Here is a 27,740-nt window from a genome sequence, read left to right as displayed (position 1 = left end):
TTTCTCTCTCCCTCTCTCTTTCTCAAATAAATAAACTAAGAGCTGGGTGTGGTGGTGCACACCTTTCACCCCAGCACTCAGGAGGCAGAGGTAGGAGGATCGCGGTGAGTTTGAGGCCACCCTGAGGTTATATAGTGAATTCCAGGTCAGCCTGGACTAGAGTGAGGCCCTACCTCAAAAAACAAATAAATAGGGCTGGAGAGATGGTTTAGCGGTTAAGCGCTTGCCTGTGAAGTCTAAGGACCATGGTTCGAGGCTCCACTCCCCAGGACCCACGTTAGCCAGATGCACAAGGGGGCGCACGCATCTGGAGTACGTTTGCAGTGGCTGGAAGCCCTGGCACGCCCATTCTCTCTGTCTACCTGCCTATTTCTGTATCTCTCTCTCTCTCAAATAAATAAATAAAAATAAAATATTAAAAAATAATAATAAAAAAAAAACAATAAGACATACATATGTCCAGTCCCTAGGACAGGTGCATATGACAGGCATACTTGAACACGGGCCTATGTGCTCAGACACCCCAGAGACATATAGAACCAGGCATTCCCATGCTCGCCTCTGGGTAGGACAGACCAAGGTGCACTCACACCAAAGGCGTAAGTATATCGATATTCACGTAGAAACCCTGCCTTGCTGCAGGACTATCTTAGCTTGGGCTGTTCTGAGAAAAATGCCATAGGCTGGGGTGGCTTAGGCGACAAGCCCTCATTTCTTCCATGATTCTGGAGGCCGGGATGTCCGTCATGAAGTACTGGCAGCTTTGGTGTCTGGTGAGTCCTGGCTTGTTTGGTGTAAGTCCTGGCTCACAGATGGCCATATTTGTACTATGTTCTTCTGTGGCAGAGAGCAGAGAGAAAGGAAGCTTGCTGTCTTCTGTCTCGTTTTATCAAGACAGTAATCTTGCCATCAGGGACCTGTATTCTTCACCTAAATTACGGTCCTAAGGCTCCATATCCAGCATCTCAAAATACTTGCATATCTGTGGCTAGTGTTTCAGCATATGAGGAAGAAAGCACTCCTTTCACACTTTTTTTTTCCCCCCCAAGGTAGGGTCTCACTCTAGCCCAGTCTGACCTGGGATTTACTATGTAGTCTCAGGCTGGCCTTAAACTCAAGGTGATTCTCCTACCTCTGCCTCCCAAATGTTGGGATTAAAGGCATCCACCACCACACCTGGCTTGGACACTTAAAATTTTTTTTTTTATTTGAGAGAGAGAGAGAGGAGGGGGGGAAAGGCAGAGACAGAGAGAAAGAATGGACGGTCCAGGGTTTCTAGCCACTGTAAATTAATTCCAGACACATGTGCCATCTGTGCATCTGGCTTACATGGGTCCTTTGGCTTTGTAGGCAAGTGCCTTAACCACTAAGCCATCCCTCCAGCCCCACTTTGTTTTTTGAGACAGGGTCTTGCTATGTTGCCTAGGCTGCTTCAAGTATCATGAGTAACTGAGACAGGGCTCTTTTCCCATTCTTTATATTTTAATATATTTTTAATATATTATTTATTTATTTATTTGAGAGAGAGAGAGAGAGAGAGAATGGGCCTATCAGAGACCTGAGTAGGATGTGGTGGCACACGCCTTTAATCCCAGCACTCAGGAGGAGTAGGTAGGAGGAGGATTACTGTGAGTCTAAGGCCAGCCTGGCCTACAGAGTGAGTTCCAGGTCAGCCTGGGCTAGAATGAGACTCTGCCTAAAAAAAACAGAGTGAGGGTTTAGAGACGGTAAAGGTACTTGAAGAACTTGATGACCCAGGTTCCATTCCCCAGTACCCCCAGACTCACAAGGTGACACGTGTATCTGGAGTTAGTTTGCAGGGTGTGAGACCTGACTAGAGCCTGACTATATGCTATGCTTTGGATTCAGGCTCCATGTTTCTTGGGGTGCTTTACAGTTTACAGGGTGTTATCACAGGGCTTCATTTGTCAATGGTGCTCATTATTCCCATTCAGGTAGCTGGGTCTCAGAAAAGTGAGCTGTGGGCTGGAGAGACAGTTTAGCGGTTAAGGCGTTTGCCTGCAAAGCCAAAGGACCCAGGTTCGATTCCCCAGGACCCACGTTAGCCAGATGCACAAGGGGGCACATGCGTCTGGAGCTCGTTTGCAGTGGCTGGAGGCCCTGGCGTGCCCATTTTCTCTCTCTCTCTCTGTCTCTCTCCCCCACTCCCTCTTTCTCTGTCAAATAAATAAATTAAAAAGAAAAGTGAGTTGCCCTAGGCTACATATCATGTCAGTGATCCACTAAGCTAGGGATATGTTTTAGGTGCTAGAATCTGGGCCTGAGTCTCCAGCCCAGATACCCACAACTCACAACTCATCTTCCTTGCCCCAAAGGCTAAGGCACAAGCTCTGTCTGTCTGGGTCCCCTCCCTAAATACTTTCACTCCTGCTGCTTAGACATGCTTTCCCTGTCTGCACTAGTTATTTATCACTGTGACAAAACACCTGACCAAAACAACTTCAGGAAGGAAGACTTTGTTTTGCCTCATAGCTTGAGTGTACAGCCCATCACGGCAGAGAAGCCATGGTGGCAGGGTCATGAGACATCTGGTCACATTACATGTGCAGTCAGGAAACAGAAGTGAATGCTGGTGTTCATCTTTATCCTTGTTAGTCAGTCCCAGGCTCCCAGCCCACGGAACGGTGCTCCCACATTCATAACAAAGCCTTCCTCCTCATGTGAAACCTTTTTGGAAACACCCTCATAGACACATCCAGAGGTGTGCTTCCATGGTGATTCCAAGTTTTACTTTTTTTTTTTTTTTTTTTTGGTTTTTCAAGGTAGGGTCTTGTTCTAGCCCAGGCTGACCTGGAATTCACTATGTAGTCTCAGGGTGGTCTCCAGCTCATGACAATCCTCCTATGTCTCCCTAGTGCTGGGATTAAAGGCACACACCACCACACCTGGCTTCTTTATTTTTCTTGAGACAGGATCTTTACAGGAGAGAGAGAGAGAGAGAGAGAATATCTTACTACTGGTATAGACTGGCCTGGAACTTGCTACGTGCCTCAGTCTGGCCTTGAACTGGCGATACTCCTGCCTTAATGCTGGGATTGCAGGCACCTTCCTGTCAATACGTATTTCTTGTCTTTGTTAGATTTTAAGAAAGCTGCCTCACTCTTTTTCCAGAGCTGTGACAGGCACCGCCAAGTGTACCCAGGTCTATGAATCCTCACTGTTAGGACTTACTGTCCCATGGCTATCTCCTCCTAGCTGCTATCTGTGGCCTGGGATGGGGGATATAGCAATCCATACCTTTCCTCACCACAGAAGTGTAACAGATAACCAAATCTGGTGGGCTTGGGTTACAGGTACTAAATTCACCCTTATATCATATACCACATGTCATAAGCAAGGCTCTTCCCTTGCAGTGCAAGATCTGACCCCCCCCCCCCGAAGAAGTCTTTTTTATTTTTATTTTTATTTTTTATTTTTTGGTTTTTCGAGGTAGGGTCTCACTCTGGTACAGGCTGACCTGGAATTAACTCTGTAGTCTCAGGGTGGCCTTGAACTCATGGTGATCTTCCTACCTCTGCCTCCCGAGTGCTGAGATTAAAGGCGTGTGCCACTATGCCCAGTTTCTGAAGAAGTCTTTAAACCAACACCCCTTCCTTACTGGGCATTCCAAAGCCTCTTTCCTTCACTTTTTTTTTTTTTTTTTTTTTTTTGAGGTTGGATCTTGCTCTAGCCCAGGCTGACCTGGAATTCACTATGTAGTTTCAGGCTGACCTTGGAACTAACAGTGGTCCTCCTACCTCTGCCTCCTAAGTGCTAGGTCTAAAGGCATGCACCACCACACCTGGCTCTTCACTTTTTTAGGAAAAAAAATATTTATTTGGGGGAAGGGCAGAGAGAGAGAGAGAGTGGATACACCAGACCTCCTGCCAATGCAAACTAAGTCCAGACGCATGTGCCACTTTGTGCATCTGACTTTACGTGGATACTGGAGAACCAAACACAAGCCATTAGGCTTTGCCAGCAAATACCTTTACCCATTGAGCAATCTCTCCAGCCCTCCTTTCACTTTTGGTTCTGCCATTCTCTCCTTTGGCATTAAATAACAACCTTAGGCCTAAGAAACAATCCATCTCTGAGTTCTTTATTCCTCAAACCTCAACTTACAATTGGTTCCAAATTATTGTGTTCCAACATCCTTCTTAGGTTTGTATCTTCATTTCCTACTGCTGAAATGACTTTCCCTTCCACCTGGCCTGGAATTCACTATGTAGTTTCAGGGTGGCCTCAAACTCATGGTAATCCTCCTACCTTGGCCTCCTGGGTGCTGGGATTAAAGGCGTGAACCACCATGCCTGGCTCAGGTTTGGATTTAAGTAGAGGACCAGAGCATGGGAAGTCAAGCAGTGCTGACCGAGGCTTCTTCCCACCCATCATTAACTGAGGGCCATTCTCTCCTGGAAGGTGGTCTGACAAGTTGCCAAGGTGAAATCCCTCTCCGGTGGAGGCAAGGATTATTGACACTGGGTTTTGACTTTTTCTTTCCTGGGTAAATTCTAGTTTCTTGGGGGTCATTGTTGAATATTCTGATAGCCAAAGAAAATGACACAGGTATCTCTTAAGAATATCTTCCTTGTGGGGTGTGATGGTGCACGCCTTTAATCCTAGCACTCAGGAGGCAGAGGTAGGAGGATCACTGTAAATTTGAGGGCAGCCAGGGACTACAGAGTGAATTCCAGGTTAGCCTGGGCTAGTGTGAAATTCTACTTCAAAACACACACACACACACACACACACACACACACACACAAACAAACCTTCCCTTCTACCATGAGGTTACAGGATGAGAATGTGAGAGTGTGTGATCACATCTCTCTCTCTCTCTCTTTTTTTTTTTTTTTTGAGGTACGGTTTTGCTCTAACCCAGGCTGGATGGCCTTGAACTCACAGTGATCCTCCTACCTCTGCCTCTTGAGTGCTGGATTAAAGGCATGCACCATCACACCCCACAAGGCAGATATTCTTAAGAGATACCTGTGTCATTTTCTTTGGCTATCAGAATATTCAACAATGACCCCCAAGAAACTAGTGAATCCAACATCATAGGACCTGGACTCTGAGCATTTTTGCTTTCATAATTTTTGTTTTTACTTTTATTTTTGTTTTTGTTTTCGTTTTTCGAGGTAGGGTCTTACTGTAGCTCAGGCTGACCTCTGTTTCTTTTTTATTTTTTTAATGAAAGAGAGGGAGAGAATTGGCGCACCAAGGCCTCCAGGCACTGCAATCAAACTCCAGATGCCCATGCCACCTTGTGTGCATGAGCAGCATTGTACATGAGTCACCTTGTGTGTCTGGCTTATGTGGGATCTGGGGAGTTGAGCATGAGTCCTTAGGCTTTGCATGCAAGTGTCTTAGCCTATGTGATCACATCTATCCTGAAATTTAGGTTAGTGGGGCTGGAGAGATGGCTTAGCGGTTAAGCGCTTGCCTGTGAAGCCTAAGGACCCCGGTTCCAGCCTTGATTCCCCAAGACCCACATTAGCCAGATGCACAAGGGGGTGCACGTGTCTGGAGTTTGTTTGCAGTGGCTGGAAGCCCTGGCACGCCCATTCTCTCTCTCTCTCTCTCCCCCTATCTACCTCTTTCTCTCTCTGTCTGTCGCTCTCAAATAAATAAGTAAAAATAAACAAAAAAATTTAGGTGAGTGCATACCTCTTGCTTTTTATTTATGCCTCATGTGAAGACCTCAGGGACAGACTAGCAGGGCTCAGTAAACCTCTTTGCTCCTCTTCCCAATGTTGCCACATTGAATAAATCTGTTTGTTTTTTTTTTTTTCTATTACTTAATTTGTTTATTGAGGACTGATAGCCAAACCCAGTTTGTGGTGGGGAGGGGAGGCCTGTCAGGGCCCAGGCCCGGATCTGGGTCTGCCCCTCTGGACTTGACCTGAGGAGTTTAAAGCTGAGCTAGAAGGGGGCAGATAGAAAAAGCTAAGCTTAGAGGCTCATCCTGGCCAACTAGTGAATCCAACATCACAGGACCTGGACTCTGAGCATTCTTGCTTTCATAATTTTTGTTTTTACTTTTATTTATTTTTGTTTTTGTTTTTCGAGGTAGGGTCTCACTGTAGCTCAGGCTGACCTGGAATTCACTATGTAGTCTCAGGTTGGCCTTGAATTCAAGGAGATCCTCCTACCTCTGCCTGCCAAGTGCTGGGATTAAAGGCGTGCCCCACCACGCCCGGCGCTTTTATAATTTTTAAAATTATTTTGTGTGTGCATATTCGTGTGTATGTGTGCCGGTGTGAGCAGCATGTGCCCGCGTGTGCGGAGTTCAGAAGACAACTTTTGGGCCTGTCCGTTCTCAGTGTAGCACTGCTAGTCTTTGCCATGCTCGCCATGAGCTTCTGGGACATTCTCCTGTCTCCCATCTCACCGTCAGAGTCAGCGTACTGGGATTTCACGGGGTTCTGAGGACTGAACTCTGGTACAGCAGGTTGAGTCGAGCGCTTTATTCACTGAGCCATAACCCCATGGACTCCAGGCTTTCTACTTCTCTTTAGTGCTGCTTTTTCCACTGAACTGGGAAAGGTCATTCCAAAGACAGACTCTGTGGCTACAGGCCAAGGGCAGAATAGTCTCTACACGTCCAGCCAGTGCAAACAACCCGTAAAAACTACAAGTTCCAGCATGCCTCGCTTCGAGGACCCTGGCGCAGCCCGCCCGCTCAAATCATTTCTCTGCTTCTCATTGGCTTATAACCCTAACGTGCTGCTTCATGATTGGCTGGCTCTCTTGTCTCTTGAAAGAGCCTCCTGCTGTAGCCGGCCGGCAGGTGCTTGGGAACCTCCAAGGTTATGGAACGACGCTCTACCAGGATAGGGGGCTGCCCAGCCAAGAAGGCTGCCGTTCCCCTGGCTGCAAGGCTTTGCTTCTTAACTCTCCGGTGACACTAACGTTGGTGGGTTTCCGACCGGAGGCCATTGACGGGGGGCGAGGGGGGGGGTGAGAAACGGACACACCCGGAAGGCGGAAGTCTTGGGGCGGAAGTGCCCGAGAGTAGAGGAGAATGGCGGCGGAGGCCTGGTGTTGGCGACGGGGCTGGGGCCAGCGGTGCCCAGGGAGGCCTGGGCTTCCTGGCCCCGGCCCAGGCCCCGCTGTATGTCTACGTCTTCTTCTGTTGCTGGGCCTGGCGGCTGCGGATATAACTGACGGCAACAGTGAGCACCTGAAGCGGGAGCATTCGCTCATCAAGCCCTACCAAGGTGAGGCCTGCGGCAGGAAGGGGCGAAGGGCGAGAGGCTGCAGCGCGTTGGGGAGGACTTGCCCTTTTTCTTGAGCAGAGCAACATTGTGGGTTTTCTGTCTCCGGCCAGGCCAGGCTTGGCAAGGCCTCTTCTGCACCTGCCCATGTCCGTCTCTTCCCCACAGGGGTCGGCTCCAGCTCCATGCCACTCTGGGACTTTCAAGGCAGTACTATGCTCACGAGCCAGTACGTGCGCCTGACCCCCGACGAACGCAGCAAAGAGGGCTCTATTTGGAACCACCAGGTGAGTGGTTCCCAAGAAGTGGCCAGACATGCCATTCCGTGAGTCACTTTAACTCCCTGCCTCCTCAGCAGCTAAGGCCTGAGCTTTGGTAAAGGCTTGCACCCCAATTTCCTGCTCCTTCTCTATCCTGGTCACACCCACAACTAATGAGACAGTTCATATTGAGTATGTGTTGGGAGCAGTGCTTGATAGTTAAAACTATATTCTTTAATTTCTTTAGAAGCCACGTGAGGTAAGTGATGATGTCCCCGTTTTGATGCATAAGAAACCAAGGCTCAGACTCGCAAGTACCCCACCCAAAGTCACATAACCAGAAAGCAGAGTTGTCAGTCAGACTGTCTAACTCAAACACCATCAATATTGGGGAGAAGGAAATGAACTGTACTCCTAGGCACTAGATGTGCCATACCTTACTTGATTGAATTCTCAAACAGGCCATTTAAAATGCAGAGGGAATATGGCCAGTGGATGACATAAACAGTACTTAAACTGATTAACCCCACTCCCAGAAATTCATTGGTACACTTGACCCCTTCCTTTAGACAGTGAGGGAAACCTGTTTGACATATGTGGAGGTTAGTCAGTCGCCTTTCCCAGTGCTTGGTTGACGGTCTTGTCATCAGTGGTATCCCTGCTGGACTTCGGGGCAGTTTTGTTTCTGTGACATTCACTCTGGAGGTCAGGGAACTTGAGGTGTCCTTGTCACGTTGCATGTAAGCAGTGGTACAGTCTCTAGAGCGAATAAGTCTGGGTTGGGAAGGGGTGAAAGGGGATAATTTGGGGTGAGGTCACAGCCTAGCATGGAATCTGATTCTGCATAGCCTGCCTGATTCAGCCCTCCTCATCAGCCCTCCTCAGTGTCGTGGAGGCCACTTTGCTCTCTGGGAGTTTCTGGTTGACTTTGTCATTTAGTTCTAGGAGTCTGCACCATCCTCGGGTTACCTTCTCTGCCTGCCCCCTCAGCACCTCCTCTCTTCCTGCCCTGTGCCTCCACACTGCTGCTAGGAGCATCTGGGGCTAGAGCCTGAGGTCTCTTGTGAAGGGAGAACTGCATCATGTCTGCACAGCTTGTCCTGGTGCCTGATGTCTCTAGTCATTCTGGCTGTTGGGATTGTTCTGTCCTCTCTGGCTGCCTTCTTGCCTCAGCACCTTTGCTCTTGTTATTCCTTCTGTCTGGGACAGTGTCTCCTGGCCTTCATGCCTGCTTGATTCCTTCTCATCTGTTAAGTTTCAGTTCAAGTGCCACCCACTCAGACTACTTAATCACCATGGATCTCCCTCAAAACACATTCTGTCACATCAGTCTGGCTTAGGGTGTTCAGATTTTCTCTTTCTTTCTTTGTCTTTTTCAAGGTAGGATCTTACTGTAGCCCAGGTTGACTTGGAATTCACTCTGTAGTCCCAGGCTGGCTTCAAACTCACAGCAGTCCTCCTACCTCTGCCTCCCAAGTGCTGGGATTAAAGGTGTGCACTACCATACCAGTTTTAAAAATTTTCTTTAAAATTTAACTTATTTATTTGAGAGAGAAAGAGGCATAAGAGGAATAGGTAGATAGACATATAGAGGAAATGGGCACACCAAGGCCTCTAGCCACTGCAAACAAACTACAGACACATGTGCCACCTTGTGCATTTGGCTTTATGTGGATACTGGAGAATTGAACCTGGGTCCTTAGGCTTTGCAGGCAAGTGTCTTAACCGCTGAGCCATTTCTCCAGCCCCTTGTTTTATTATTATTTCTTTTTTAAAAAACATTTTTATTATTATTATTCACAAACAGAGAAAGAGGTAGAGAGAAGAGATACAGACACAGAGAATGAGTGTGCCAGGGCCTCCAGCCCACTGCAAATGAACTTCAGATGCATGTGCTCCCTTGTGCATCTGGCTTACATGGGTCCTGGAGAGTAGAACTGGGATCCTTTGGTTTTGCAAGCAAGCACCCTGACCACTAAGCCATCTCTCCATCCCCTTGTTTGTATTATTATTATTTCTTTTTGTTTTCTTGAGGCAGGGTCTCTCTCTAGCATAGGCTGATCTGGAACTCACTCTCTGCTACCAGGCTAGCCTTAAACTTATGGCCGTCCTCGTACATCAGCCTCTTTAATGCTGGGACTAGACATGTGTACCACCATGCCTGGCTTTCTTTTCTTTTGATTTTTTCGAGGAAGGGTTTCACACTGGACCAGGCTGACCTGGAATTCACTATGTAGTCTTGGGGTGGCCTTGAACTCATGGCAGTCCTTCTACCTCTGCCTCCTGAGTGCTGGGATTAAAGGTATGTGCCACCACACCCAACTGGCTTTCATTTTTTTTTATTTATTGCACCCAGAGAGAGGAAGAGAGAATGAATGGGTATGTCAGGGCCTCTTGCCACTGCCAACTATAACCCTTGCATCACTTTGTTCTTTTAGCTTTATGTGGGTACTGAGGTTGAACCCTGGGCCAACCCAGGCCAACATGTTTTATAAGCAAGCATGTTTAACCACTGAGCCATCTCCCAGCCCTTATTTTTAATTTTATTTATTTTTTTACTTATTTGAGAGAGAGAAGTGGAGAGAGGGAGGGAGGGAGAGAAAGTGGGTGCATCAGGGCCTTTTGCTGTTGTAAATGAGCTCCAGACACGTACCACATCTGCCTTACGTAGAGGAATCGAACCTAGGTTCTTTGGCTTCACAGGCAAATGTCTTAATCGCTAAGCCATCTCTCTAGGCCCCCTTATTTTTTATTTTATTTGAGAGAGAGTGGGTGCAGCAGGGTTCATATGTACCACTTTGTGAGTCTGGCTTTATATGGGTGTTGGGGAATTGAACCCAGGCCATCAGGCAATGCAAACAAAGACCTTTTTTTTCTTTTTTTTTTTTTTTTTTTGAGGTAGGGTCTCACTCTAGCCCAGGCTGACCTGGAATTCACTGTGGAGTCTTAGGATGGCCTTGAACTCATGGGGATCCTCTTACCTCTGTCTCCCAAGTGCTGGGATTAAAGGCGTGCACCACCACGCCTGGCCCTTTTTTTTAAAAAAAAAAATTCTTTTAGTTTTATTTGAGAGAGAGAGAGAGACAGAAATAAGCAGGTAGAGAGAGAAAATGGGCATGCCAGGGCCTCTAGCCACTGAACTCCTGATGAATTCCAGATATTGCATGCGCCCTCTTGTGCATCCGGCTTATGTGGGTCCTGGGGAATCAAACCTGGGTTCTTTGGCTTTGCAGGCCTTAACCACTAAGTCATCTCTCCAGCCCCAAACAAACCCCTTTTTAACCACTGAGCCATCCCCCCAGCCCATTGGGTAATTAATATTATTTATTTATTTATTTTTGGTTTTTCGAGGTATGGTCTCACTGTAGCCCATGCTGACCTGGAATTCACTATGGAGTCTTAGGGTGGCCTTGAACTCACGGCGATCCTTCTACCTCTACCTCCTGAATGCTGAGATTAAAGGTGTGTTCCACCATGCCTGGCCCATTGGGTAATATTTTTTAGGTGATAGTGTGACCTTGTGCTTGCCTCACCTTTGTGTGTCTGGCTAACATGGGGCCTTAACTGCTAAGCCATCTCTCCAGCCCAGCATTACATTTTTTTTTTTAATTAACAACTTCCATGATTATAAAAAATATCCCATGGTAATGCCCTCCCCCCACTTTCCCCTTTGAAATTCCATTCTCCATCATATTCCCACCTCCTCTCAATCAGTCTCTCTCTTTTATTTTGATGTCATGATCTTTTCCTCCTATTATGATGGTCTTGTGTAGATAATGCCAGGCACTGTGAGGTCATGGATATTGAGGCCATTTTGTGTCTGGGGAGAGCACATTGTAAGGAGTCCTACCCTTCCTTTAGCTCTTACATTCTTTCTGCCACTTCTGCAATAGACCCTGTGCCTGGGAAGGTGTGATACAGATATCAGCATTACATTTTTAAGGAACAAAGTAGAAGAATTGTTAGAACTGCTAGAAATTGGGTTTGGTAACCTTTTTTTATAAATATATATATGTGTGTGTGTATATATTTTAAAGAAATAGGGTTTAGCCACAAGGAACAGACACATACAAGGTAATGGCCTCAGTTAGATCTGTACATAGCTAATCGTTGGCATTGCCAATAAATGATGTATGTCATTGGATTAAGCATTCTGCACTTGTCTGTCTTAATTTTCATGGTGCCTTCCTTTCCTCTTTTAAGCTCTAGTACTTTTCTTCTTGGGCTCTGCTGATAGTCTATAAATATATATAGTTTAGTTTAGTTTTGTTTTGTTTTTCAAGGTAGGTAGGGTCTCAGTCTAGCCCAGACTGACCTGGAATTCACTGTGCTGGGATTAAAGGCATGCTCCATCATGCCTGGCAATCCTATACTTCTTGAAAGAATTGCTTGTAACTCATAATTTTCTGTTCAGTGTTCCCCAAGAACCACTTCTCTCTGTATAGAACTGGAGAGATGCTTGCTGCACTTTTTTTTTTTTTTTTTTTTTTTTTAAATCTTTGCTTGTTTTTCATCTGGGAGGCCCTGAATTAGTAAGCCCTCCTGGGCACCTGCTGACCTCTGAGCGGTCATGTGGCCCAGAGGCAAGGAGCTTAGGGACACTGAAGCTGCTGGTGGGCTATGTGTTGGGGACAACTTCATGGAGGCGGCAGCACTGCCTTTCAGCTTGCTTCTTATTGTTTGTGCCAGCCCATATCTTCCGCTTATTGACATTTGTATCTCATTTTTATCAGTCACTAAAGGATGTAAGTTAAATTTCCCAGCCCACCCCAACTTTAAAAATTATTTATATTCATTTATTTACGTGGTTTTTTTTTGGGTGGTGGCATTCAGGAGTATCTTGCTACTGCAAATGAATACCGGTGTTTATGCCACTTTTTGCATCTGGCAAAATTATACAGAAGTTGTGTCTAATGGTGCAGGTTTGTAACCCTAGGTACTTGGGAGGCTGAAACAGGATGATCACAAATTCAAAGCTTGTCTGGACTTCAGAGTCATTTCAATGCCAGCCTGGGAAACTTAGGAAGACCCTGTCTCAAAAATAAAAAGGAGCTGTGGAAATGACTCAGTGGTTATAGACTTGCTTGATTTCCCAATGCACACATAAAGCCAGATGCATAGAGTGGTACGTGATACTGGGTTTTGTTTACAGCAGCAAGATACCCTGGTGTGCCCACCCATACTTTACTTTCTGTCTCCCTCTCCAATAAATGAATAGGCACCAAAAAAAAAAAAAAAAAAAGAAAGATGCTCAGTTATATAGCTCTTCCCTAATTTGGGATCCTGAGTTTACTCCTTAGTACTGTAGAAATAAAAATAAAAGAAATAATGCAGAGAGGGGCTAGAGAGATGGCTCATCAGTTAAAGGCACTTGCTTATAGAGTCTGACTGCTTGGGTTCGAGTCCCCAGTTACCACATAATTGGGGAATCTCCTTATCTCTTGAGTTAATTAGTTCTTATTCTGTTTTCTGTCCTCTTGTAGTGTGTATATGCTCTTTTCTAATATATATTTTTTTCGAGGTAGGATCTCACTCTGACCCAGGATGACCTAGAATTAACTATGTAGTCTCAGGGTGGCCTTGAACTCATGATAATCCTCATACTACTGCCTCCCAAGTGCTGGGATTAAAGGTGTGTACCATCATTTCCGGCTTTTCTAAATTTTTTATGTTTACCCTGGAATTTGAAGTAAATATCCAGTTGGTGGGGGTATTCACACATAATCTGAATACTCAGGAGGCATGGTGTCACATGCCTTTAGTTCTAGCACTCTGGATGCTAAGGTAGGAGGGTCATCATGAGTTAAAGACCAGCGTGGGGTTACAAAGAGAGTTTCTGGTCAACCTGGCAAGAGTGAGACTCTGCCTCCAACAATAACAAAAGCCAGAGCTAGGGATGTGGCTTAGTGGTAGAGTGCTTGTCTAGCATGTGCAGGGCCTGCTTGAATGTGCAGCCCTGCAGAAGCAAACAGACCACACCTACACACAGGCACACATCCTTGTTTCTCCAGACTCCTAGGATCGAGTTTCTTCCTGGACAGTGCCAGCAGCCTAGGATACTGACTGCATGTATGCCATTGCCTCTTCTGGAAATTTTTTCTCTTTCTTTTTTAGGTTTTTGTATGTGTGTGGTGGGGGGTGGGGGGATAGAGTCTCACTCGAGCTAGATTGACCTGGAATTCACTGTGTAGTTCCAGGCTGGCCTCGAACTCATATCGATCCTCCTACTTCTGCCTCCTGAGTGCTGGGATTAAAGGCATGCGCTACAAAGCTTTGGTCTGGGTATCTTTTTTTGTTTGTTTGTTTCCACTATGTAGTCTCAGGAAGGCCTCAAACTCATGGTGATCCTCCTACTTCTGCCTCCCGAATGCTGGGATTAAAGGCGTGCGCCACCATGCTCGGCCCTGTTCTGGGTATTTTTATTTGACTAGCCTTGAGTTAACTAGTTATCTCTTCATTTGCTTTTAATCTGTTGTTAATCTTATTTCTGGATTTTTTTTTCAGTGTGTTTAAAATTATCATTTACCTACCAAAAATTTCAAGATTTATCATTTATCAAATTGGATATAATACATTAATTTCCAGCCAGTGCCTGGAGCTCCCATCAGCCTCTTCTTTTCCTTTCTGTCTAGGTTGTGTACCAGCAATTGTACTTGTACAGTTTGTAGAAAAAAAAAAATGAGGCCTGATGGGCTCATCTTACTCTAGTTTCAGGTTAGGGAAGACTCAAGGCTGAGTTGAGTCCCTCTGTGGGAGTGTGTGTCAGTACTCTTGCATTTCAGGGTGTGCAAACCTAGTTCAGAACGAGGCTTCCATCTCCCTGTGCAGGTCTCTGGCTATGGTTCTTTGTCCAGCTGTCTTGAAGACCTAGTTCTAATCATTTCACCCCCCTGAGTCTGCATGTGCCCAGACCAGCAAGCTGTCCAGAAGTGGGAAAGCTCTGCAGTTAGCACTTTGGTGAGCTGTCCGATAATTCTAACCAGCAACAAGTCTCTGGAGTTCCAATTCTGCCCCTCTAGCTAGGCTACTCACAATCCTAGAAAACTTCATCTAGGGCCTGCAGGTCTCCTTAGCAGCCATTTTGTGTTCCTGGCATCTCCACTGCAACCCACAGTCCATCCTCTCGGCTCCTTCAGGTCTCCATGCAGGCATCCAGCAAACCTGCTTCACACTGCCCATAGCCATGTCCAAAATGCAAGACTGTATTGTAGATTCAGTGTCCCGCTCTTTCCTGCTTTTCTTATACTCTACAACATCAGGTAAAGTGTCAGTTTGTTAATCCAGGAGGGAATAAAGCAGACTTTGAAGAATAGGATACTCCTTCAGCATTCAGGCCCCTTCAAAATCCTGCATTCTTTCTGTTGTCTCTGCAGGTCAGCTGGCTCAATCTCAAAGGTTGTAATTTCTTATACAGTTGCAATTGAACAGGCAGTTTTGGTCCAAAGATTTCATTTTTTCTGTATCATATCCCTCTACACACACCAGTCCATTTCTATGCAATACAGCACTGCACAGCTTCTCAGAACATGGACATAACAGCAAGCCTCTCACACAAACTGCTTCTAGCCCAGTCCAGGCAAAGCTCTTTCTCATCCTTGCAAGCCAAACCTCACAGTCCTTAGTTCTTACTGCATTCTGGTCTTTCAACTCTGACCAGAATAGTTTGTCAAACTGTACTTACAGCACTGCAAGACATCTCTTAGGCCAAAGTTTCAAATCATTCCACATTCCTCTTGAAAATCAGCTCCAAAAGGCCAAAGCCACACAGTCAGGTATCTAGCAGCAATTCTACTCCTCAGTACCACTTTACTGTTGCAGTCCGGTTTGCATTGCTGCCAAAAATCACCCAACCAAGAGCAGCTTGTAGGAAAAAGGGTTTCTTTTGGCTTACAGGCTCAAGGGGAATCTCCACAATGACAGGGGAAAACAATGGCATGAGCAGAGAGTGGACATCACCTCCTGGCCAACATCAGGTGGACAACAGGAACAAGAGAGTGTGCCAAAAACTGGCAAGGGGAAACTGGCCATAACACCCATAAGCCCGCCCCCAACAATACTCTTATCTCCAGGAGGCATTAAATCCCAAATCTCCATCAGCTGGGGAACCTAACATACAGAACACTTAAGTTTATGGGGGACACCTGAATCAAACCACCACACTGGGCGTTACCTTGGTTCCCAGTGCTGACCAGTACAGAGGATCTGGTGAATCAGTTATCAGCCAGATTGCCTCTTTGAGGCACAGTGGTTACTTGTTTTGTTTTGTTTTGAGGCAGGTCTTACTCTAGCCCTGACTGACCTGAAATTTCTTACTTGTGTGTGACATGTGCTGTTGCAACCAGCCCAGGCTGTCCTTGAAGTCACGGTTATTCTACCTCAGCCTCCCCAAGTGCTGGGATTAAAGGCACATAATGATTGTTTACCTGAGGTTTGTTGGTCTTTGTGTAGACTTGGGTGTGACTTCTGGTTGGAAGAAAAGAGGTCTGGGGAAGAAAACTGTGCCTATGTTAAATGTCTGAAGGCTTTGTTTGAGACTACAGGAGACGCACACGTTTTGGAATCAGACTTGTGTGAATCAAGAACATATTTTCATCTGTTATGGACAGATTATTTTGCCTTCAAAGTGTGTGTTTATTTTTCAAGGTAGTGTCTCGCTCTAGCTCAGGCTGACCTGGAATTCACTATGTAGTCTCAGGGTGTCCTCAAACTCACAGTGATCCTCCTACCTCTACCTCCTGAGTTGTGGGATTGAAGGTATGCACTGCCACGCCTGGCCTTAACATTTGTTTTAAATATTTATTGATTTGCAAGCAGAGGGGCGGAGAGAATAACAATGGGAGAGAAAAATAAAATAAAAAGAATGAGAGAGGGACTGGACACACAAGGGCATCTTGGCACTGCAAATAAACTTCAGATACATGCACCACTTTGTGTATCTGGCTTTAGGAGGGTACTGGGGAATCAAACCTGAGCTGTCAGGTTTTGTGAGCAAGCACCTGCAACCACTGGGCTTCAAAAAAAAAAAAAAGTGACTCAAACAGGGTAGTTACCCTTGTACAAGAACCCAGGGGCACTGAAATATCTCATCATACATACCTTCTAAGGCTCAGGGTCCATTGCGGAATAGGTGGCAGGAAGAATGTAAGAGCCAAAGTAAGGGTAGGACTGTTTACAATGCAATTGTTCAGACACAAATTGACCTCCATATCTATGACCTTGTAGTGCCTAGCACTACCTTCACAAGACCCTCATTATAGGAGCAAAAGGTGATGACATCAAACTAAAAGACTAATGGAGAGAGGGAGGGGATATAATGGAGAGTGGGTTTATGAAGGGGAAAGTGGGAGAGGGGAGGGAATTATGGCTTATTGTCTATAATTATGGGAGTTGTCAATAAAAGTTTTAAAAAATTGGATATGGTGGCACATGCCTTTAATCCCAGCACTTGAGAAGCAGAGGTAGGAGGATCGCTGTGAGTTCGAGGCCAGCCTGAGACGACATAGTGAATTCCAGATCAGCCCGGGCTAGAGTGAGACCCTATCTTGAAAGACCAAAAAGTAAATAAATAAATAAATAAAAGCCTGGTGCAGTGGCGCACACTTTTAATCCCAGCACTTGGGAGGCAGAGGTGAGTTTGAGGCCACCCTGAGACTACATAGTTAATTCCAGGTCAGCCTGGAACAACAACAACAAAAGAACCCAGGGCACAGCAGTATGGGTGGGTATGAAATAGACTCAGGCTTTGGCTAGTATTGAGAGGATGAAAAGAGTTCCAGTCAACAGAGAGGCTGGACTTGAGGAAGCTTTGAGATACTCTGTGGCTTCCTCTTTCTCATCTGGGGACAGCAGATGAGAGCATGCTTGGGGTCTGAAGTCAGTGGTATGTAAGACTCTGTTGTCTGGCCCTGTACCAAGAACTGAGTGTGAGTCTTAGTGGGTGCAGGGAGATAGGTGTGTGGAGCAGAGTCAGCTTGCTTGAAGGCCTTGATAACTGAGTAGCCTTCTTCTCTACTCCCAGCCTTGCTTCCTGAAGGACTGGGAAATGCACGTCCACTTCAGAGTCCATGGCACAGGGAAGAAGAATCTCCATGGAGATGGCATCGCCTTGTGGTACACCCGGGACCGCCTTGTGCCAGGTGGGAAGATGCTGGCTCCAGTGGGCCCTGCTGGGCCTCAGAGGGTGGGCTAGGCATGGGCATGGCTACTGGCCCCCCAGGGCAGTGGAAGTAGGCAAGGGCAGGTTGTTGACCTCAGCTCCTGTGGTCAGGAAGTTTCCACAGTTGTCCTATCTGGAGACAGCTGCTGTGCGGATAGAACAGTGCTGGAGAAAGAGCTCAGCTCTTGAAGGAGGCTTCTTAGGGGAAGTGCTGCAGCTAGCTTGTGCAGCTCAGTGCCACTGAGCTCTACCTCTGGTGGCAGGGTTTTGACCATTCTGCCATTTTATTTACTTACTTTTTGGTTTTCAAGGTAGGGTCTTGCTCTAGCCCAGGCTGACCTGGAATTCACTGTGTAGTCTCAGGCTGTCCTCGAACTCAGCGATCCTCCTACCTCTGCCTCCCGAGTGCTGGGAGTAAAGGTGTGCACCACCATGCCCAGCTTACTTGGGGGTTTTTATTTGGTTTTGTTACTAGTATTTATTTTGTAGTTTTTCGAGGTAGGGTTTCACTCTAGACTAGGCTGACCTGGAATTTTCTATGTAGTCTCAGGGTGGCCTTGAACTCATGGCAATCCTCCTACCTGAACCTCCCGAGTGCTGGGAATAAAGGTATGCTTGGCCTTATTTTATTTTTATTTATTTATTTTTTATTCGTTTGTTTATTTTGTTTTTTGAGATAGGGTCTCACTTTAGCATAGGCTGAGTGAGATTCACCTGAGATTCACTGTGTAGTCTCAGTCTTGCCTTGAACTCAAGGTGGTCCTCCTATTCTGCCTCCCCAATGCTGGGATTAAAGGCGTGTGCCACTATGCCTGGCAATGTTATTTTTAAATTTTTTTTTTTTTTTTTGGTTTTTCGAGGTAGGGTCTCACTCTGGTCCAGGCTGACCTGGAATTAACTCTGTAGTCTCAGGGTAGCCTTGAACTCATGGCGATCCTCCTACCTCTGCCTCCCAAGTGCTGGGATTAAAGGCGTGCACCACCACGCCCGGCTCCTTAAAAATTTTTTTTTATTAACAACTTCCATGATTATAAAAAATACCCCATGGAGGGCTGGAGAGATGGCTTAGTGGTTAAGCGCTTGCCTGTGAAGCCTAAGGACCCCGGTTCGAGGCTCGGTTCCCCAGGTCCCACGTTAGCCAGATGCACAAGGGGGCGCACGCGTCTGGAGTTCGTTTGCAGAGGCTGGAAGCCCTGGCGCGCCCATTCTCTCTCTTCCTCTATCTGTCCTTCTCTCTGTGTCTGTCGCTCTCAAATAAATAAATAAATAAATAAAATTAAAAAAAAAAATACCCCATGGTGATACCCTCCCTTCCCCACTTAACCCTTTGAAACTCCACTCTCCATCATACCCCTTCCCATCTCAGTCAGTCTCTCTTTGATGTGATGATCTTTTCCTCTTCTTATGATGGTCTTGTGGAGGTAGTGTCATCCACTATGAGGTCATGGATATCCAGGCCATTTTATGTCTGGAGGGAGCACGTTGTAAGGAGTCCTACCCTTCCTTTGGCTCTTACATTCTTTCTGCCACCTCTTCCGCATTAGACCCTGAGCCTTGGAAGGTGTGATCGAGATGTTACTCAGTACTCCAGTCACTTCTTTCCAGCACTATGATACCTTCTGAGTCATCCCAAGGTTACGTTACTGCTATTTTTGAGGCAGGATCTCACTCTAGCTGGAGCTGACCTGATACCCACTCTGTAGCCTAAGCTGGCCTCAAATTTAGAGCAATCCTCCTACCTCAGCCTCCTGGTGCTGGTGTAATAGATGTGAGTTTTTATGCCCAGCTATTCGACCACTTCAAAATGTTTTATGGTTTTATTTTTATTTTATTATTTTTTTTTATTTTTATTTTTTGGTTTTTCAAGGTAGGGTAACACTCTAGCTCAGGCTGACCTGGAATTCACTGTGTAGTCTCAAGGTGGCCTTGAACTCATGGTGATCCTACTATCTCTACTTCCCAAATTCTGGGATTAAAGGTGTGCAGCTCTTTTTTCAAGGTAGGGTCTCAGTCTAGCTCAGGCTGGCCTGGAACTCCTGGTGATCTTTCTATCTCTGCCTCCCCAGCGCTGGGATTACCGTGCCCAGCTCAAAAAAATTATTTTTTAAAGAGCCCAAACACAAGAACTCTTACAAACACTATGTAGGCAACAAAGCCTAAAATGCCTCTGCTCCTTTTTAGCAAGTTGCTGCCCATAGTCAAAGTGGGCTCTTCTATGGCTCTGTTTTTCCTAGACTGCGTACCCCTTTGCACCCAACACTTGCCTCAAAGCATAAGGACCAGTGGCTGTCCCCTCGGAGTACAGGGCTTAAACATTTTGTTGTTTTGAGATAGGGGTCTTGTTATGTAGCCATGGCTGACCTGGTACTTGCTGTGTAGCCCAGACTGGCCTCAAACTCATGTATTTCTGCCTTAGCCTCCCAAGTGCTGGGATTTTAGGCATGTGCTACCATGCTTGGGTCACTGCTGGAGAGGGCTGACACCTTGCCTCAGTTTTGTCCTTCAGGGTTTCCCCGTTTCCTATGGCAAGGGCCAGAGGTTGGGATCTCTTCTACCCACATTGCCTGTGGGACATCTCCAGTTCGTCCCATTGTGAGAATCTCTCCTTATAATTCCAGGGCCCGTGTTTGGAAGCAAAGACAACTTCCATGGTTTAGCCATCTTCCTGGACACATACCCCAATGATGAGAGCACTGAGGTAGGGCTCTGCCCTTGTCCTGGCACAGCAGAGCTTGGGAGAATTAGGGTGGTGGTGTCCCTGCCTCCTTCCATAGACTGGGTAGGTTGAGTGACCGGTGTCTTGGTTGCAGCGTGTGTTCCCGTACATCTCGGTGATGGTGAACAATGGCTCCCTGTCCTACGACCATAGCAAGGATGGGCGCTGGACTGAGCTGGCAGGCTGCACCGCTGACTTCCGCAACCGGGACCACGATACCTTCCTGGCTGTGCGCTACTCTCGGGGCCGTCTGACGGTGAGCATGCATGAGGAGGGAGGCTTGCTGAGCCTGTGCTGGTTCTGCAGAGGCTCCAGGAGGCAGCTGGCTTGGGCTGGAGGGGTCTTTGACATGGTGGCTGGCTGCAGGTGATGACTGACTTGGAGGACAAGAATGAGTGGAAGAACTGCATTGACATCACAGGCGTGCGCCTGCCTACTGGCTACTACTTCGGAGCCTCAGCTGGCACCGGCGACCTGTCTGGTGAGTGTGCCAAGCAAGGACCTGTGCTCAGCCTGTCTTCCCTGGTGTGTTGGCAGCTCTCAGGGTAGTTGGTGGTGTTCCTTCCTGTGGTTTTCACACTCACTATCTTCCTTTCTTTCTTCCCGTCACCTATAAATGTTGGCACGCTCAAGGCGCAGGCTGACCCCCTCCCTTAAAACTAAGTATTGTTGTCTTCCAGATTTCTGTCTATCTCCACATGTGTGAAAGCAGCAAGCTACTCCATCCTCCACTCTGCCCATCTGCACCTTAACGTGCCCACAGACCAAGACCACACCTCCTTCATCAAGGTGTAAATGGCACCTTTCTGTTTCTAGCTGCCCAGGCCAAAATGCCTTGGTGTCATTTGGCCTTTTTCTCTGTCACACATACTGTTAATGCTTTATTAGCCCTACTGGTTTTACTGTCATGCTACATCTACCACTTCTTGACAGGTTCAAGCCAGCATCACCTTCCACCTGCCCTCCCTCCTACACAGGTCCATGATGGCCTGCCCCTGGCACAGCAGCTCATGTGAAGTTGCCCCTCCTTTGCTCAGAACTGCAGTAGCTGCCACCGAAATCAGAGGCAAGGCCACCATCCTATCATGGTCTGCTAGGCCCTCCTCCTACCTTTCACCTCAGACTCAGGTCGCACTTCTTCCCTTGGCCTCTATTTCCTCTTCACACACACCATGGTCGTGTGTGCTGTCTGACCATTGGTGTCTCCTTAATCAATCCGCTTCAGTGAGGCCTTCCCCGATTCCCTCATTTCAAATTGTACTTCCTTCTCTAGTCCTCAGCACATTCTTGTGTCACCTTTCCTAGCTTTTTCTTCAAAGCATTTACTATCTGTGCATCAGCTGTATAATTTACCATATTGTCTCTGCCCCCCCCCGCCCCCCAGTCAAATTACAGGCTCCATAAAGTAGTAATTTGTCTTGTTTGGCCTAAGTTGGGTACTCACCTAAGCATTTGGGTACTTCTGAGGCCTTGATGGCAATTAATTGTGGCCCTTGGCTGTGATTCAGCTTCTACTAGGGTTGCTCAGAAAGCAAGTTCACTTATCCTCAGTGTAATCTTTTAAGGACATGCAAGCTCACTTAGTCCCAGAATATCTGTTGTTTAGGTTTTTTGTTGTAGAGGGTTTTTTCTTTTTTTTTTTAATTTAATTTTTATTAACATTTTCCATGATTATTGTTGTAGAGTTTTTAATATGGAAGTTTCAGTGCATTTTTAAAAAATTATTTATTCGAGAGAAAAGAAGAGAGACAGAAAGAGAGAGAATGGGCATGCCAGGGCCTTTGGCCACTACAAACTCCAGATGGATGCACAACTTTGTGCATCTGGGTTACATGGGTTATGGGGAATTGAACCTGGGTCCTTTGGCTTTGCAGGCAAATGCCTTAACTGCTAAGCCATCTCTCCAGTCCCCTCAATGCATGATTTAATAAGCCCACTGTTCTAGTATCCAGCTTCAGGAATTATTAGCTCATGGCCAGTCTTCTTTCATCACTGGATCCACCATATCTCTCCTTTCCCTGAGGTTACCTGGAGTTTCACCACACAACATTGGCACATACGTCTCTGCAGAGGGTTCTCACACTAGTCTGCCTGGCCTCAAACTCCTGAGTGCTGGGATTATAGGTTTGAGTCACTGAGCCTAGCTTGCACAGGGTTCTTGATAGAAAGAGGTGCAAGTTTTAGCAAATGCTCACTAAAGCTGTTTCTGTAGTAGTTTCTGGCCATTGCTATTCACAGGGTATGTTAGTGCTAGGCGTCCTGTGCAGTCGTGGAATATTTTCTCCTTAGGTGGGTAATGGTCTCTTTCCCTTGTTATATAACTTGATCTTAGGGAATGTAAAAGTTGAGGGATTTTAGCAGTAAATGGCAGAGTCCAGGTGGCAGCTGAAATTGGACTCCAAAGCTGGTTCTTGGAATTTGCTATTCTGTGCCTCCTTGGGCTGTGCACACTTGCTTGTCAGATGCCTTCTGGCCCTGCCTGACCTGGCTGCCAGCTCCTTACCCAGTAGATCTTCCCTTGTCTTGGTTGCAGAGGTCCCTCTTTACACTAGTCCCTTCTTCAGATTCCAGTGAGTTCACCGAGTCCAGCTCACCGTCCCGAAGCCAGTCATAGCTCCAAGTCTCAAGTGCCTCTTCTCTAAAATGGGTGGTTCACTAGTATTAGACACAGTATCCTTCCTGCCCATGCTGGTTGGATCATGCCTTTTCCAGGTCTCAGGCACAACTGCTGGCTGAATGTTGAGGTTAGACCCTTAGCTGGTTATCTGTGCCCTCCACATGGGTATCTGACAGGACCATCTGGCTGCTTCTTGTCCTTGGGGGAGAATCAAGTTTCTTAGGCAGCTCTAGAATAATGATGGCACTGGCCCTTACCTAGTGTTTTGTTTTTTTTTTTTTTTTGGTTTTTTGAGGTAGGGTCTTCCTCTAGCCCAGGCTGATCAAGAATTCACTATGTAGTCTCAGGGTGGTCTCCAACTCAGTGATCCTCCTACCTCTGCCTCCCAAGTGCTGGGATTAAAGGCATGTATCACCACACCTGGCTTTGGTTCTGTTTTAATACATATGCTCTGCCAGGCATTGTGGCTCCCACACTACATATATATTCTCATGGACTGGCTGTGGGATGACACAAGGTGGAGACAACTGCTTTCATTTTGCAACCAAGGAAACTGAGCTTCAAAGAGAGAAACAGACCTGGGGTTTAGATTCAGAGAACTCGAGGTAGGGTTTCATTCTAATCCATACTGATCTGGAATTCACTATGTAGTCTCAGGGTGGCCTTGAACTCATGGCCATTCTCCGACCCCTGCCTCCCAAGTGCTGGGATTAAAGGTATGTGGTACCATTCCCAGCTGCTAAGATCCAGAGAATTTTGAACATGAGCTCCCCCCCCCTCCATTCTACTGTCTCTTTTGTTTTTTTCTTTGAGATAGGGTTTCACTGTAGCCCAGGCTGACCTGGAATTTACTATGTAGTCTCAGGCTGGCCTCGGATTTACAGTGATTCCCCTACCTCTGCCTCCCTACTGCTGGGATTAGAGACATGCGCCATCACGCCTGGCTAGGCTGGAGATTGAAGATTGAACCCAGGGCCTTATACATGCTAACATCCACTACCACTGAACCACACCTCTTGGAGGGGTTCCAACCCCTGGAAAGAAACAACTCTCTTCCCAGGAGACTTGACCCTTGTCTGTGGCTAGGGCAGCAGATTCTCTGAGGAGGACCTAAGAAGGCTTCTGCCATTATAGGCTTGCTCTCTGCCCTGCAGACAATCATGACATCATCTCCATCAAGCTGTTCCAGCTCATGGTAGAGCATACACCTGAGGAGGAAAACATTGACTGGACCAAGATTGAGCCTGGTGTCAACTTCCTCAAGTCACCCAAAGGTAATGTGCACAAAATTCCTCCCTTTCTGGGCCTCAGGTGAGCTGTGTGGTCTGTCCTTCAGGTCCAGCTGTGGTTATAGTGTTTGTTCTTGGGTCATCTCTGTCTCTGTTGAGTGGCACTGGGCTACCCTGCCTAAGCATTTAGATACCAGGAGCTTGAGTCAGGTCAGGTCTAGCAAGCTTTTGAGTAAACAGATGAGATAAAAAAGATGGTGTCCGGCTGGGCATGGTGGCACATGCCTTTAATCCCAGTACTTGGGAGGCAGAGGTAGGAGGATCGCAGTGAGTTCAAGGCCATCCCGACACTACAGAGTGAATTCCAGTCAGCCTGGGATAGAGTGAGACCCTGCCTCACAAAAACAAAAAGAAAAGAGAAGAGATGAAGTAAGATAAGATAAGATGGTGTCCTTATTGCCCCATGAGATCTGTTGAGGCTTAGGTAGTCAACACGCATGTGCCCACTTTTCCTATGCCAGGGGCAGTGGCCAGGAAAGCCAAGAGGGTCAGTTTGTTGACCATAGGTAGTGAGCCCAGTAACTGTATCCCACATGCCCTGTGGCACAGGTGCCCCTGTGTGTATGTATACATCCACAGTGTGTTTTGTTTTTGTTTTTTCCAGGTAGGGTCTTGCTATATATAGCCCAGGTTGACCTGGAATTCACTGTGTAGTGTCAGGCTGGCCTGGAACTCACAGCGATCCTACTTCTACCTCCCAAGTACTGCACACTTTTTTTTTAAGGGGGAGCTGGAGAGATGGCTTAGCAGTTAAGGAACTTGCTTGTGAAGCCTAAGGACCCAAGTTTGACTCTCCAGAACCCACGTAAGCCATATGCACATGGTGGCACATGTGTCTGGAGTTCATTTGCAGTGGCTGGAGGTCCTGGTGTGCCCATTCTCTCTCACTTAACAATAAATAAGTAAAAAAATAATATTTTTCTTAAAAAAATAAAAGCTTACAAGAGTACCATGTTCCAGGTGGTCAGGATCCATGACAGCCCATGCATAACAGGGCATGGCTCCCAGCAGGATCTGTTCACGGGATTGTTGCGCACAGTAATGTTGTAGCTGGAGCAGAGAAGAAGGGGTGCCAAGAAGAAGGCTGTGTCCTGGGAGACTACCTCAGGGGCTTGTCTTTAGCTGTGTGTAGGGGTCTTGTACCACAGTGTGTGGGGTGCTGTACAGGCAGGTTCCTAGGTCTCTCTCTCTCTCATAGAATCAGGCTGTCAGAGGAAACCCACGGACTTTTAGTGTTTTTTGCTGATATTTGTTTTTTAAGATTTATTTATTTATTTGAGAGAGTCAGAGAAAGAAAGACAGAGACAGACAGAGAGAATGGGCATGCCAGGGCCTCCAGCCACTGCAAACAAACTCGAGACACATGTGCCACCTTGTGCATCTGGCTTACATGGGTCCTGGGGAATCAAACCTGTGCCCTTTGCCTTTGCAGGCAAACACCTTAACTGCTAAGCCATCCCTCCAGCCCCAAGATCTCTAGTTTTAATTAGCTCCTTAGTAGAGTACATCCTTGGCCTTGATTCCTGGAAACTGATCCCTGTGGGATTGTCCCCCTTGCCACTCCTGGCTTCCCTGAGGTGGGTTTGATGTGACCTCTGCCCCCACCAGTGCAGACCCAGCACAGCTCTGCAGCTGGTGCTGCTTTGGGGCCCCATGATGAGGAGCGCGGGTGTGGTGGCTCCCTGAGGTGGTGGCTGTAGTGCAGGGACTGCAGCCACTCATGCTGGAGGGCCTGTTGGTCCAGGCTCATGGGGCCCACCTGTTGGGCAAGCTTGTGTCCCACTTTGCACACTCACTTTCCCTTTCTCTCTCAGACAATGTGGACGACCCCACTGGGAACTTCCGCAGCGGGCCCCTGACGGGATGGCGGGTGTTCCTGCTGCTGCTGTGTGCTCTTCTGGGCATCATCGTCTGTGCTGTGGTGGGAGCCGTGGTGTTTCAGAAGCGCCAAGAGCGGAATAAACGTTTCTACTGAGCGGCCAGTTTGGCTGGGAAGGGCCTGAGCTTGGGCCACGACGTTTATGTGAACTTTTTTTTTTACTGGGATTGTAAAAGAAAAACAAGATGACCTTATTTCTTAACCGTTTCCAAGAAATGATTAAAGTATTTTCATACATTTTGCTTCTTGCCCAGCTGGGACAGCCGGGCTGGGGGCTAGCATTCAGCATTCTCAAAGCTGAAGATCTCGGCCTGCCCAGGGTATATGTGGGGGGTGGGGGGTATGTGTACCCAGGGCCCAGCTAGGCCCTACAGGTGGCTGTCAAACACTGGATGGTCTCCTAGATCACATAGGGTGGCTCCTTAGGACCCATGCGGTGGTTTTGTTCTGAGGTGTGTGGTAGCAACTAGTGTTGGGGAACCTGGGTCTTTGTAGTGTCCAAGGCAAGCCTCAACTCAGGCTGGGGGAGCAATTTTAGTGAGGCTCAAGAGTGTGACCATGTACTCAATAAAGTCAGATAACCTGCCTCAGCCATGTGACTTTCTAAGGGCTAGCTTTTTGCTTCTAGCCTCATTCCCTCTGGCCTGCTGCAAAGCCATGACAAAGAGGGACTGTCATGGCTATATTTCCCAGGTGGGGAAACATGGCTGTCAGAGGTCAGGCAAAGCTTGCCTGGTGTCACCCAGCAAGTGGTCTTGGGGTTGGAGCCCTGTGCCTTCTCCCATCCTCTGGAGGAAAAGTATGGGGTACTGTGCAGAGGGTGTGGCCTCAGCCAAGGCTTTAATGGGCGGGGCATGGAGGAGTGCAGTGATAATGGTAGGGGACTCTGGGGGGGTGTGGAAGGGAAGCTGGTGGGGCCGGCAGTTGTACTCCCCTTGAGGACCGTGAGGGAACAGGGGTGGCACTAGGGCGTAGAAGAAAGCTGGCTGCTCAAGGGAGAGCACGGCCAGCAGCCGCTTCCACTGCCATCTGCCCCAGCTATGGCTGCCGCCGCCGTCCGAAGCTCTCACCACACAGCACCGTGTCCTCTCCAGTCTGTGACCTTGACTCCCCCCCCCCCTTGGGGACCACCTTTGGTCCTCATCCTCTCCTACCCACACATGGTTCAGTCACATTTTGGTCTCATCTCACAAGTAAAAGCAAACCCTGGCTTTCTTTTGCAGTGTCACTATTTGTAGTTAGTATTAGCAAATGGACTTTGGCAAAAATTTGGCTGGATCTGACTCAGGTCTTGCAAGCAGGTGTGAAAGTGATTGTGTTGGTCTGTTTTGCCCTCTAGCTGGCCACTTCCTCTCCTTATTGTCTTGTTGGCATCTGTGAGGAGTTCATTGACTCGGAGTTTGAGGCCACCCTAAGACTATATAGTGAATTCCAGATCAGCCTGGGCTAGAGAGAAACCCTACCTCAAAAAAAACAGTTTATTGTTATAAAGGCCATGGAGCTCTTTCCCAGAGTCAATGCATGTTCTTATGTCTGTATTTTCACACACAGTTGATTCCATCGGTAGTTTTTTGGCACATGCTTCTTCTAAAAGTCAAGTTAT

At 47.2% G+C, this 27,740-nt stretch overlaps 1 protein-coding gene across 1 annotated transcript; it reads left to right on the top strand.

The window, feature by feature from the left end:
* The first annotated feature begins 6,996 nt into the window (after window positions 1-6,996).
* Lman2 (lectin, mannose binding 2) lies at window positions 6,997-26,727 on the top strand. The gene is made up of 8 exons (XM_045152593.1): window positions 6,997-7,223; window positions 7,389-7,507; window positions 17,499-17,616; window positions 20,255-20,334; window positions 20,447-20,608; window positions 20,719-20,833; window positions 24,124-24,243; window positions 26,073-26,727. The coding sequence occupies exons 1-8, from the start codon at window positions 7,028-7,030 to the stop codon at window positions 26,231-26,233; spliced, it is 1,071 nt and encodes a 356-aa protein (XP_045008528.1). The 5' UTR covers window positions 6,997-7,027; the 3' UTR covers window positions 26,234-26,727.
* Window positions 26,728-27,740: the final 1,013 nt, after the last annotated feature.

The sequence above is a fragment of the Jaculus jaculus genome, chromosome 6 (assembly GCF_020740685.1).
Source record: "Jaculus jaculus isolate mJacJac1 chromosome 6, mJacJac1.mat.Y.cur, whole genome shotgun sequence".
In the NCBI taxonomy this organism is placed as follows: domain Eukaryota; kingdom Metazoa; phylum Chordata; class Mammalia; order Rodentia; family Dipodidae; genus Jaculus; species Jaculus jaculus.
This window is presented reverse-complemented; position numbering and strand designations above follow the sequence as displayed.

Bases quoted from the DNA above. Each gene is read 5' to 3' on its own strand.
- Lman2 (XM_045152593.1), top strand. From the start codon at position 7,028: ATGGCGGCGGAGGCCTGGTGTTGGCGACGGGGCTGGGGCCAGCGGTGC. The intron at 17,617-20,254 runs GTGGGAAGATGC...TTATAATTCCAG, and splicing joins CCGGGACCGCCTTGTGCCAG to GGCCCGTGTTTGGAAGCAAA. The intron at 20,834-24,123 runs GTGAGTGTGCCA...TCTGCCCTGCAG, and splicing joins TGGCACCGGCGACCTGTCTG to ACAATCATGACATCATCTCC.